Here is a 13,099-nt window from a genome sequence, read left to right as displayed (position 1 = left end):
TTCGGGTTTTGCTCAAAACATATGATACATTTATATCTTTAGTCTTCACCGTACACATAACTGAAAAAAGATAACATCTTTTTCTCTAATACCTATACATAAGGCCATAATAATAATAACAATACAACTATTTTTGTTTTATTGGGTTCAGATTTTTAAATTGAAATGAGTTTTGTCATATTGCTCAAAAAATCTCCATTTATCCAATCCCCAAATATTCAAAATCCAAACAAGTCAACTAACACATTTCACAAATACCGAAATCAAAATACCTAAATCAAAACCCCTAAATTACAAGTGCATTCCACTTTAAATAGAAATACCGAATCATATATTCATAAAAAACTAAAACGAAAAACTCAAAACAATTTAGAGTACATTCCACACATACAACCAAGCACATGCACTGGGAGACAGAGAAAGAAATACAAACTCCATTCAACACAAAACCAGAGAGAAAGAGATAGAGAGAGATAGAGAAAGTAATACCTCCACACAGAAATGCACAATCCTTGCAACACCTCACCCTCCACACCTGAGACAAAATGGAAGATATTAAGTACACGAAAATGCAAAAACACCACGTTCGCTTGAAAAATGTATTTTTTTTTCTGTGAAAAGTATGTAAAGTAGAACGGACAAAGTGTAAAACCCACCGTTGACACTCCCTGTAACAACTCCAACAATGGCAGACTCCGAGTAATGTACACCACAGTGAACAAAATGTACAGTATGGGTTTCACCAACTCAAATGAAAATGGAAAATGGAAAAACAAAATGGAAAATGAAAAAGAAAATGGAAATGAAAGAACTTTGCTTTTGCCCTAGCAGAGACGAAAATGGAAATGAAAGAACTTTGCAAAATAAACAACAAAATAAAAATAACAATGAAATGGTATAGTGAGTGGAGAGGGACGACGGTTGATAGGTTGATAGGACTTGATTGATGGATGTAACTGTTCACTTTTCCATTTTTTAATAAATTTAAATTTCAAAAAAGTAGCCGGTATCCATTTATTTAACCCTACATACCCCTACATCAACCCCTACATGAACCCCAACCTTTGGATCAAAGTAACTGCCCATCCGACGGTTACAGTACATCACGGATTGCAATCCGTGTCCGTACAGTAACGGGACAAAATCCGGTCCCTAACTTTTTATTCACAATATATTTTTTTTTGTGATTAAATGTGACTTTTAGTCACAACAAAATGTTACTTGTGACTAAAATATAATATTTATTTACAGATTGTCACTAATTTAGTTTTAGTCACAACAAGTATTGTAACTAAAAATACATTTAGTCAAAATAAATTATAATTTTTATGACTAATATATTTAATCATAAATTTATAGTCACAACATAAGAATGACGATTTATATAACTAATTACAATTTTTCTACTTTTAGTCACAAATTTTATTGTGATTAAAGTAAATTTTTTTATAGTTACAAAAAATCTTACTTTTAGTTATAACAAAACTTGTGACTAAAAATAAAAAAAAAAATTATAGCTAATTATAAATTATCATTATTGTGTTGTGACTAAAAGTATTAATCACAAAAATGACAATTTATTGTGACTAAATGTGTTTTTAGTCACAACATGTGATTAAAACTAAATTAGTGACAACTTGTATCTAAATACTATATATATTTTAGTCACAAGTAATTTTTTGTTGTGACAAAAAGTTATATTTAGTTACAAAAGATTAATAAAAGATTATTACTAAAAGTTGCAATTTTTTTTATAGTCAACAATACAATTTTTAGTTTAATTATTAATTGTATTGTTGTAGCTTTGGATCCACTACTACTAACAGTTACAAGAAAAAGAAAAAGAGAGAGAGAGAGAGAGGAGAAGACTATGTATATATATATAGGTAGATCATTGGTGTAAAATAAACCCTAAGTAAATGATAGTAAGGAATTGAGTTAATTGGTTACTAAATTCATGAAAATGAAAGTTGAAGAGAGATGATAGAGATGTTAGTAATAGTAATGATCCACATTCAACTATAGTGAATCCATATATGACTACTACCATTCATACCAACTTATTATCTCTATATGTATAGCTACAATATTTATTATATATAATATCAGACACACACCCACTTCTCATAATTAGTCCCACAAGTAAGTCCAGTAGTAATAAAGACAGTTCCACTACTGTCGATGAGAAAAATTTCATTTCTTATATATTAATTCTGCCCATATATAAATATATACACATATACATATATTTTTGCATACATTATCCCTGAACTTAATAATATATATAAAATGCATATAACCTATGTCAATTTTGCTGAATTAATAGGAAATCACTTGGTGTTGATTTTTTTCCTACTTTTTTGATTGCCCAAATAGTTTTGTGGAAAATAAAAAAATATAAATCAATTTTTTAAGTTTAAAATAGAAAATTTTGTTGAATGCACTTATATAATTTTTCTTTCCATACTATTTAATAATCTTTTTTCTTTTTATTTTTTTTTTAATTTTTTCTTCTCTCACCAAAAATTTAACTTTTAAACATAACCCAAGAGTTCCCACCTTAATAAAAATAGTACCGTTACAATAAGTTAACCTCCTAAAAAATCAAGCATATATAAACCCTTGAGTGGCTGTGGTGGTATAACCCTTGATCCAAACAAAAAACGATATCAGTGAAATATCTGTATTACTACAGTACACAACACGTGGTTATATAAGCTATGCCAATTAATTTTGAGAATATATACATACATCTTTTACCATACAACTCACCATATTCTTTACTTTCTCAACCAACTTTCAGATGTACATGATGTCATTCTAGTTTAACATCTAATTGTATTAGAGAGTCTTACATTAATAATGTGTGGGAATATAATACTATACAATTTTTTATTGCCTATTAATTTTAAAATTGAATTTCATACGTATATATCTTAATATTATTCAAATTAATGTGATATAAGAAAAAAATAGATTTTTCTTAACATTTTTAAATATTAATGAAATTAAAAAAGAATAATAAAGACATAAGTACACAAAATATTAATTTTTTAAACAACATAAACTTAATGATTTTTTTTAACGTTATAAGTACTTAATATTAATAAAAATATAATTTTTGTTTAATTTTATCAGTATAAATTCTGTTAGTGTCTTAAACATATAACACATGTAAGAATCATATTTAATATCATTAGGTTTTAACAAAAATATGTGATATCACTTACTTTTAAATTTAAGATATTAATGAAGTCAATAATGACAAAATTATGCCGCCAAAAAAATTAATAAATTTATTATACCGTTTATAAATTCAAAACTTTAAGCATTTAGGCTATACAAACTCCAATTTAGTAAAATTTTATTAGCAAAATGCTCCAACCAAATGGCAAAAGGCATGCTATTTATGTGTCTATAGTGTTGCATGATTTTCTTTAACTTTTTACTAATTAAATAACCATTTTATATAAAAAAAATAAAAAATAAATAATTAAATAATCTATTTATAATTAAAACTTATGAATAAAATATTATACTAATATACTATTTTAAGTGTATTTTAGTATTATGGTTGAAATATGAAGAAAAAAAAATACTAAAAAATATCAATAGTGTCTAACACTCTCTTTAATCTTATATTGCTATTAACCATGAAATTAAGTATCAAATTATATACATAATTTAATATAATAATTTGTGTTAAAACTGTTATTTTTTTTTTGTTGGGATTCAACAATAAAATTTGAGTATGCTATATACCCAATCAACAATGATAGTAAGGGCTATATATATTATAGGAGCATAGTATATATATAGGGATATGATTTTGTTCCGTGATGTACTTTCACGGAATGTATTCCGTGGTACATTAGATGGGTCTCAGGGTACATTAAATGAGTGTCAGGGTACGTTTCTACTTTTTAACCCTAATTACTCCTAGATCAATCTCAGCCGTCAGATCAAATAATTTCATCATCTGACGGTTGTCGTACATCACGGATTACAATCCGTGAAATTACAATATAACAGGGCAAAATCATATCCCTATATATATATAATTAAAAAGATGTGTGAAATGAGAGAGAGAGAGAGAATGTGGGTGTAATTGAAAACGAAAATCAAGAGAGAAAAGGACGGTTCATTTAAACGAAAATCAATGTGGCTTCTTAGGGTAGATCACGCGGTTGGAGAGCTACGGTCTCAATCTCATATTTATATTTATATATATAGATAGGATCATCATGATCATTTCTTGTTTCTTGATTCCAATATATATAATATATTAATAGAGATAGATATATATCTGTTGTGTATGTCTTTATTATAGGATCTCCCCTGCTACTAAACCTACGTTACATCTTTGTCACTCTCACATACAACACAACAACACTACTCCATTCCATCTCTCTCTCTCTCTCTCTCTCTCTCTCTCTCTCTCACTCAATATATGTACGGTCTATATATATATATAAATATATATAGATTTCTGAGAACTGTTTTCTTTTGCTGAAATTTCCATGCATGCATGACTATATATTACTGTGTCTTTTGTGAAACACACAGACGTGGGTTTAATTTGTGCTTAATTGCATCACACACATCCATCCCATTTTCACACTCACCATCATCATCATCATATATATCTTTGTTGAAATCTGTGATATAATATATATATATACACATTGAAACTCTATATATATATATACATACATTACATATTGTACAATTTGAAATTTGATACAAAGATAGCCAATTCAGCTAATTAATATATTTTTTTAATGAATTAGAGAAGTATATATATTAGTGCACAAAACAAATAATTGCAACCTAATTAAACAACACCCGAAAAGACCAACTTTACAATTTTAACAACCCAATTATCTCTATCTATCTTTGACATCTTTTATATTGGATGGTAAATGAGTATACAAATTAATAGATATTTGAATCAAATAGTACCATTTCACTACATTAATTATGTTATTAGATTAATTCAAAATTATCATATTAATATATAGGTATGATCTACTGAGGATGGGAGGAGGGGCCAACAAATAATTAATATACATTATTTTATTTTTATTTTTACCTTTTCTCTTTTCAGTATACACTAATCACTTAGTATTTAAAAATAAATGTAATAATATCATGTGTATTTCAGAGAAATAAAATGTACACATAAATCACATAATTAATATTTAACACATACTTATATGGAAAGTCATTTTTAGGACTCATCTTTAACAAAAGATAATATAAAATTACTTCTTTATAGGTGTATATAAAGTTATATGTGTACATATGGTCAATACTATAAAAAGTAAAATACCATTATACAACCTATATAAAATATTACAACATAAATTAGTCAACTTATTTAATCAAATAATCTGAGCTTATGAATTAGTAATTATGTTAATATATTGTATTTGACTACTAGTGATTAATTACTAATTCATAAGCTCCGATCATTTTTTTGGTAAGAATATTTTATCTATTTGATTTTACCTAATTAATTAACGATATTTATAAGTACTAATTTATTAAAAAAATCATAAAATATTTATGAATCGTTAGGTAATAATAGTATAACCCTATCACATGGTAATAAATCATGTAATACTGTGTAAGTACGTATGATTATTTTTATTGATTTTACATAGTTTTTAAAAAATAATAATCTTAATAATAATAATAAAGATACTACATTTCTTTTAAGCTCTACATTGATGTAAATTATGTAAGGTACATTTTTTCGCCAGAGAAAAGTTCTCAAAACCATTAATTCTTTATATAAGTACTGTAATGCAAAAAGCTGTGTATTTTTAAAAAAAAGTGATTAGATATGATTTAGGAGAATTGCTAAAAGAGACAATTGATTTCTAATAATTTTTTCGGTGTCATACTGCTATTAGTGTAATTAATTATTGAGTCTCATATAACTAACTAATCGTAAGACGTCACTTATAAAAGGTACTGGCACCGAACAGAAATGCTCATGATTTAGCTAGCTGGAGATGGCAGTAAACATGGAGATGAGATTGAATAATAATCTATGGGGAACTCAACTTGATGTAAGGTCAGGGATAGTGTCTGCCAAAGCAAACAAGAATGTTTTGGTTTGTTCTGACTAATTTCAATTTTATTTATTTTTTGGGTGGGGTTTGATTTGGGTTATTAGGGTTCAGCTTTTGTTAACCAAATAAGTTCTGCCACTTCATTATTCTTTACTTACTAAGGTCTACTCCTTCCCCTTTTCTTTTGTTTCTTTTTGGTCTCTTATTAATAAAATACTAATATATATTCTTTATTATGTTTTTTTCAAACCAAAACTAAATAACTAGGAAATGGGGTGTTTTATTCTTGGAGTGTGGAAGTTAAACCCAATGATTCAGTTTTGATCTTCTTAATTTCTTGATGACCATTGCTAATTAGTTTGGTCATCTTTAATGGTGTCCAAAAAGGATTGAGACTCAAGAGGCTTTCTAACATCTATATCGGTGCTCTTAAATTAAAATATGTAAAGGTACAAGTAGTGCCTGGAATACTAATTAAAAAGAAAATATCGATAAACTTTTATAAAATAATTTTACGGAACAAATATCTTGATGGTGAAATATCATTGAGAAATAACAATTTGTGTTTTTCCTACGATTATTTCTAGTATGGAATGAGTCAATCATTTACTTTAGTTTCTTATTAAACAAAAATAGTGATATTGTTTCTCCATTAATCAAGAATTTTAATTTTTAGGTTAGGACTCTCTTAGTTGTCGTATTGTTATTGATTTAATTCAATATAAAATCCTATATATATATATTAACATTATAATTTTTTAAGGAATATTGTTAACCAATTGCAATGTGACACCTAACACCACAAGTGCCCAATAGGAATACCCGAATTCTATAATATCATTTACCACCATATAAAATATAATGAAAGAAAGTGTCTATAAGTTAGGTTCATAACAAGACATAATTTAATTCAAATTGGAGAACTAGCTAGCTACTAAGATTGTTGATGTTGTTTGATTTATTGGCTATCTTAAACCCTTCTCAAAATAATGCCTATCTCCAAAATATATATAATACACTTGCAATCTTTTTTTTTAATTAAATGTTTATTTTTATTATATATTTTTTTTGCTAAATTAGATCGATAGATAAATGAAATATAATCTAATTTAATACAATTTACCTTAATATAAAATTGAAGTTAAAGTCAATCAAAAACTAATACATCCTTGAAGTTAAACAAAAACTAAACAACCCCTTCTAAAATCTCATTTTTCTTATTCTCTAATAAACACAATTTTTCAAAATTAACAAGTAGCAAGATAATATATAACGAGTATATATACATAAACGCACACTTTTATAATCACAAACTGAAAGTCTTGTCTTCATAAATGAGAATTTAGATCCATCCTATTACTTAGATTTCTTCAATTGTGAGAATGAGACACAGAAAAGAAACCCAACTCATGATCTATTAAGTAAATTTATTCTATCACAACATGTACATTTTGTAAATTTTTGTTTCAGCAAGTGGATGTGTAGACACACACACACATATATATATACTAGAAGAAAGTTACGTGCAAGGCACGTATATTTAGTTTTATGTTATGTGTTCTATAATTTAATTAAGAAAGATTCAATAAATAATCATATAATTTAAAATGATTTAAAAACTAATTTTAATTAGTGTGTGGGGTTATTTGAAAATCAATAGTGAAAAGTCAAATTTAAAATTTGCAGAAAGAGAAGAGGAGAATGGAGATTAGCTTGAAATATATTTAAAAAATAATAATGCTACACACTACTATGGACACTTAACTCGAGCCGGTAATAATAAAATTATAAAGAATAAGGGTAGCAGGCATATAACTGGACATATGAAAGAAAGAATATAAAAAACAAGAAATATGATAGCTTCCAAATAATATTATAACAAAGCAATGCTCTACAAATTTATCTTAATATCATTCTTCTCTTGAAGCCTCTCATCAATCTCATAGCACTCCATGATAGATTTAACAAAATATATGTGTTTATGTATATTTGGATTCAACAAAATATATGTGTTTATGTATATTTATTTTGAACAAATCAGTAAACATATATTTTCAACAAATTAACCCGATAAACTCAAGATCCACATATATATAGCTAAGTATTCAAATACAATTGTAAAATCTAAACTTAAAACAAAATCAAATGGACAATTCATGCTCAACTAATAAAGCTATATATATACTGTTATGATTATATCAACCCAAATATTCTTACTTGCTATAACCGAATTATAAAAATTAAAAAGTATAATTTGAGATATATAGACTAAAATCATCCAAATAAACAAATAAATTAGTTACACATAGAATTATAAATGATACTTTTTTTAGAGTGTGTTTGAAGCTTATGTGAAATTTTTTGGATCTCTTCACTACTATTTTTTATCTCTATTTTTTTTTTGTATAAATATATATGTATATAGAAAATTTATATTAAAAAAATGAAAAATATACGTACATATATTTTATTATTGTTAATTAAATTCAAAATAGTATAGTAATAGAGAAAATTTAGAACTTAGATTTTTATTATGAATTTTTATTTATTTAAAATAATTAACTTTAATAAAAAAATTAAAAAAATGAGAACGTACAAAGATTAGGTATATATATTTTATTGGTTTTAATTAAATTCAAAATAGGATAGTAAATTTATGGTTTAAATAATATCACATGAGAACAATATATAATATTGTATATATATAAATAATATCAGTTTAAATATTAATTTAAATTTTTATTTTATTATTTTATGATATATAAATAATATTTTATTATTTTTTTAAATATAAATAAAAAGTCACACCCCATGAATTTCTCATAAACCAAGAATTTAATTATATAGGCACACTTTATATAGAATAGATATAAATCAAACCTTGTTATTTGAAAATAAGATATAATGTTATAATGTATAATCAACATACAAAACATTAATGGTATACACAAAGTAAGCTATTGCAGTTTCTCTAATAATGAGAAGTAATACCTTAAGACCCATCAGGAGAGTTTTTCCAACTGAAATCAATGGATAGCGAGAGCTTGGTACTTTCTCGACCTGTTCTTCAAAGCATTTACTAAGATTATCTAAATTTAACATTAGCCAGCTCTGCAGCTGCTCGGGCAGAAGCAGTTGCCCGTTCTGCAGAGGCAAGCGCAGCTCTAGCTCTTTCCAAGATATCGGAGGATGTATGTAGTCCTGTCTCCATTTTGACATTTCTAACTGCTGCTGCATTATCATATTTAGTTGAAGCTTGAATTTCATTAGTACCTGATGAAGGCATCCTACTCGGAGGATTTGGAAGTTGAGGCTGCTGAGATTCTTTTATTATATGGTTAGGCAAAGTTGGGATTTCCCTTTGGGAGTTTGATGAGTTAAACGTGCCCTGATATGCGGGAGGCTGAAAATGTCCAGCTCCACCAGTTATTGGTTTTGATCCACCCTGAAGTCAATGAAGGCATAGATTGATTATTATGATTCTGTACTAAAGAAGATTAGAATGTAATGGCCCCAAGAGATATAGAAATTACAGCATTAGGTATGTAGGTACCCAAGAGGTACTCTTGGGTAGGTCATTTATCCAATTTCGAGAAATGGAATTCTAACAACAGTAAACTGACAAAGAAACTTTCAATTCGAGTTTGCATGCATTCGTGAAGAAGGGTTTTCCCTCTAAGGGATGGCAGAGTAGGAGAAGAAAACTGATAATTTTTTAAGATATTACAAAACTATGTCAAATAAAGCTCAGAGACAGGGTAATTGCAGGGAATAGAATCAACTAATGAAATGTGTAAAAATAGTTGATAGTTACTGATATATTTATTTTAGTGTTGTGTGAATGAAAAAACATATAGATAATTTGTGAAGGTACCAGCAAATCTTCGTGTCTTTTACTAAGTTCGGCTTCGGCATTAGAAGAATCCCATTCCAGATTGTACTCTCGTGCAATCTCCTTCAACACTTTGAGTTTCACCTCTGGTGATGGAGCACTAACTGAAAGCTTTTCGATTATCTGTAGTTGCAATATCAAACGAAATGGAAACACATCAATTTTACAAGTACAAACACTAAACATATATATTACAAAGTGGCAATGCATTAAATTTACTTAACAGTACGGTTTACGCCGGAATCAGGACGAAGCTCAGACACAGATGAGACAAATGCCTTTCCATACTTAGTACTAAACAAATTCTTGATAAGCAACAAATCAGGGACATCTGAACATCGAGGAGCAGCAAATATTATACTTGATATAGCTTCTTGCAGCTCTGTTGGGCACTCCCTGTTATGTTACTAATGATTGTCAAAACGCCTTAGATGACAAAGAATTCATGTAAGTCCTAGTTAAACTAAAGGACAATACAAAGTTTTGGGGAAAAAGGGAGAGTGCAAGAATTAAAAATACTATTATTATTGGTCATACTAGAACATATAGCATACATTTGGAAAAGCATTCACAATAACATATCCTACACTATGAGCATATTGTCCTATCAAATTTGATTCATAAGAGAATGTTAAGGAAAATACGATCCCGAATTCTACTCTTATCAAGTGTTTGACATTTTCTGTCGAGTACTTTAAAACGACGTAACAAATTTCTTAATTAAAAACTTTCTATTGCAGTGTCTTTTGTATAATAATCTCTAAGAAAAAGGTATAATAGTAGCACACAATACTTAGAGAGCTTGAATTCATCAAGATGAATGCTAAGACAGAAACCAACATAATAAATTTATACAGAAATAGATTGGCACCTCCAACCGAGACTTATAAAACATAAGAGCAACCTATTGAAAAGAAAGCGTGTACTACATATTGAACATTCACAAAATACTAGCTTGTTTCAAAACCTTGCATATGTGATACAAAACATATGGAACAAGGGTTATCCTTCATTTCTATTATCTAAGATGTATGGTCATCTTGTATATCAAATGTCCAAGAACGGCATGCAACACTCATCTAAAATTTAATTTGAAAATTGTTAAATAGGTGGCTTCACTTCGATCACATTCAAGTCTTCCTGTCTTTCATCAGTTCATTTCCTCAATTACAAATACCGCACTCTGCAGCTTGTTCTTCATCAGTTCATTTCCTCTAAATTGTTCGGTGTTTAAGCATCTCGTAAGGGGGCATCTTTACAAAATGATAAACAAAGGACAAGTGGGAAGTAAAGTTTACAGAAATTTGTAATCCAATTGTTTCTCCCTTATTTGTGGAAACATTAGATTACGTTCTTTCAGAAGGACAGCCAATTTTACAGTATTATGTTTTGGAGTGATCAAGATTAGACAGTTAGGAGATAAATATATCAAAACTATTAGAAATTCTTTTGAGCTATAACACAAGCCATGCAAATTTCATAAACTGTCCACAAAAAAGAAATCTCTGATAACAAATGGATTTACCTCTGGCTATCAATGATGGGAACACGTGCAAGAATAAATTCACAGAAGAGCTCTAAAATCTCATAGGCAGCCCATATATTTTGTTCTCTTATGACATGCTCAACCTGATCAAAACACCAATTGCAGAAGATACCTTAATTTAAAACAACAAATTCATATCAAAAGCCAGTAAAATTTAAAGGGTTACAAAGTATTCAAGGCATACCCGAATTCGAGCTATAGCTTCTTGGCCAGTCTGCAAAAATTGAGCTATCTCTTTGCGCATAAGTTTGGTCTGTGAATCTCTCTTGTTTTGCAACAATTTGATCCGTGCAATCGCCAAATTCAAACATGTTTTGCTTCAAAAAAAATTCAAAACAATGTAAAGAAAGGAAATTTCTAAAGACATTGATAAGTTGCACACAAAACTAAACTGAATTTCGCCACCAAATCTGAAATCGAAAGAAACCCACATATCCATTGAAGATTACAAAGTTTTTGACCAATCAAATTGTAAAAACAAACCCCTAAATTTGTTTACAGTGATTCAAATTCGCATCAAATGAATTGATTCATTAATGAAAAAAGAGAGAAAAATGGAATGTAAAAACTAACCATTTTGCACCAAATACACCTCTGTTGAAGAGTTGGTTTAGGAGAGACATTGAAGACTAAATCAGAGAGAGAGAGAGATTTGAGTTGAGGCAGTGTCTACTATTCTAGTATGAATCTCTCTGATCTACCATTGCCAATAAAGATTCTCAACACTCGAGCTGTGTGTTGTGTTGAAGCAAAAACGAAGGCTTTTTCCCCGCATTTCAGAAGAAATTATGTGTATATATTTTCAAATAAATTTACAAAAATAACGCAATGGATTTAAATTACAAATATAGCACATTTTTTTTAGTTAAATGAGAATTTTTAGTTTATAATAAGGATGCACAATATTTCTATAGGTACGACGCTTTTTGGGAAAGAGCCCAAAAATAAGTATGTGGAGGTTTAGGCCCAACGTAAATAATATTATACCAATGTAGAGATAGGTGTTGTCCGATGGTCCTAACAAATGGTATCAGAGCAAGATCTAAAAATTAGCTATATAAATAAATTCTCAAAATGCCAAACAAATAAGATAAGCCTCAGTCCTTACAAGTACTCTAGTAGATAGGCAGTGTGCTCTGAGGAGTTGGCCTAAGAAAAGAGCAAGAACTCTCGAGGTAGAGTATACAAATGGAAGATCGTTTGAGGTTTGCCTAAGAAAAGAGCAAGAACTCTTGAGGTAGAGTGGACAAATGGAAGATCGTTTAAGGTTGGCCTGAGAAAAGAGCAAGAATTCTCGAGGTAGAGTGGACAGATAGAAGATCATTTAAGGGGAAGCAATGTGGTCCTTTGTTTTGTTTAAAGGGAGGATTGTTAGATATGTAACCAAAGTCCCACATAGGGGTGTTCATCCGATTCAATCCGCACTTTTTTGGTCAAACAACATCCAATCCGCACTAAGTGCGGATTTCATATTTTGGATCCAATCCGATCCGCATAATAGTTTAAATCCGATCCAATCCAATCCGCAATAGTGCGGATTGGATCGGTTATTTTTTTAATAATAAATTATTTAATATTTCA

The 13,099-nt window shown here is 28.6% G+C and overlaps 1 protein-coding gene across 1 annotated transcript; it reads right to left on the bottom strand.

The window, feature by feature from the left end:
* Nucleotides 1-8,947: 8,947 nt before the first annotated feature.
* On the bottom strand, nucleotides 8,948-12,327 carry LOC115714779 (uncharacterized). The gene is made up of 6 exons (XM_030643531.2): nucleotides 12,092-12,327; nucleotides 11,703-11,835; nucleotides 11,498-11,601; nucleotides 10,197-10,368; nucleotides 9,955-10,095; nucleotides 8,948-9,525 (listed from the first exon to the last, which is right to left on the bottom strand). The coding sequence occupies exons 1-6, from the start codon at nucleotides 12,139-12,141 to the stop codon at nucleotides 9,166-9,168; spliced, it is 960 nt and encodes a 319-aa protein (XP_030499391.2). The 5' UTR covers nucleotides 12,142-12,327; the 3' UTR covers nucleotides 8,948-9,165.
* Nucleotides 12,328-13,099: the final 772 nt, after the last annotated feature.

The sequence above is a fragment of the Cannabis sativa genome, chromosome 4 (genome assembly GCF_029168945.1).
Source record: "Cannabis sativa cultivar Pink pepper isolate KNU-18-1 chromosome 4, ASM2916894v1, whole genome shotgun sequence".
NCBI classification, from domain to species: Eukaryota; Viridiplantae; Streptophyta; class Magnoliopsida; order Rosales; family Cannabaceae; genus Cannabis; species Cannabis sativa.
The sequence above is the reverse complement of the archived record's forward strand: the minus strand, read 5'-3'. Positions and strand labels throughout refer to the sequence as shown.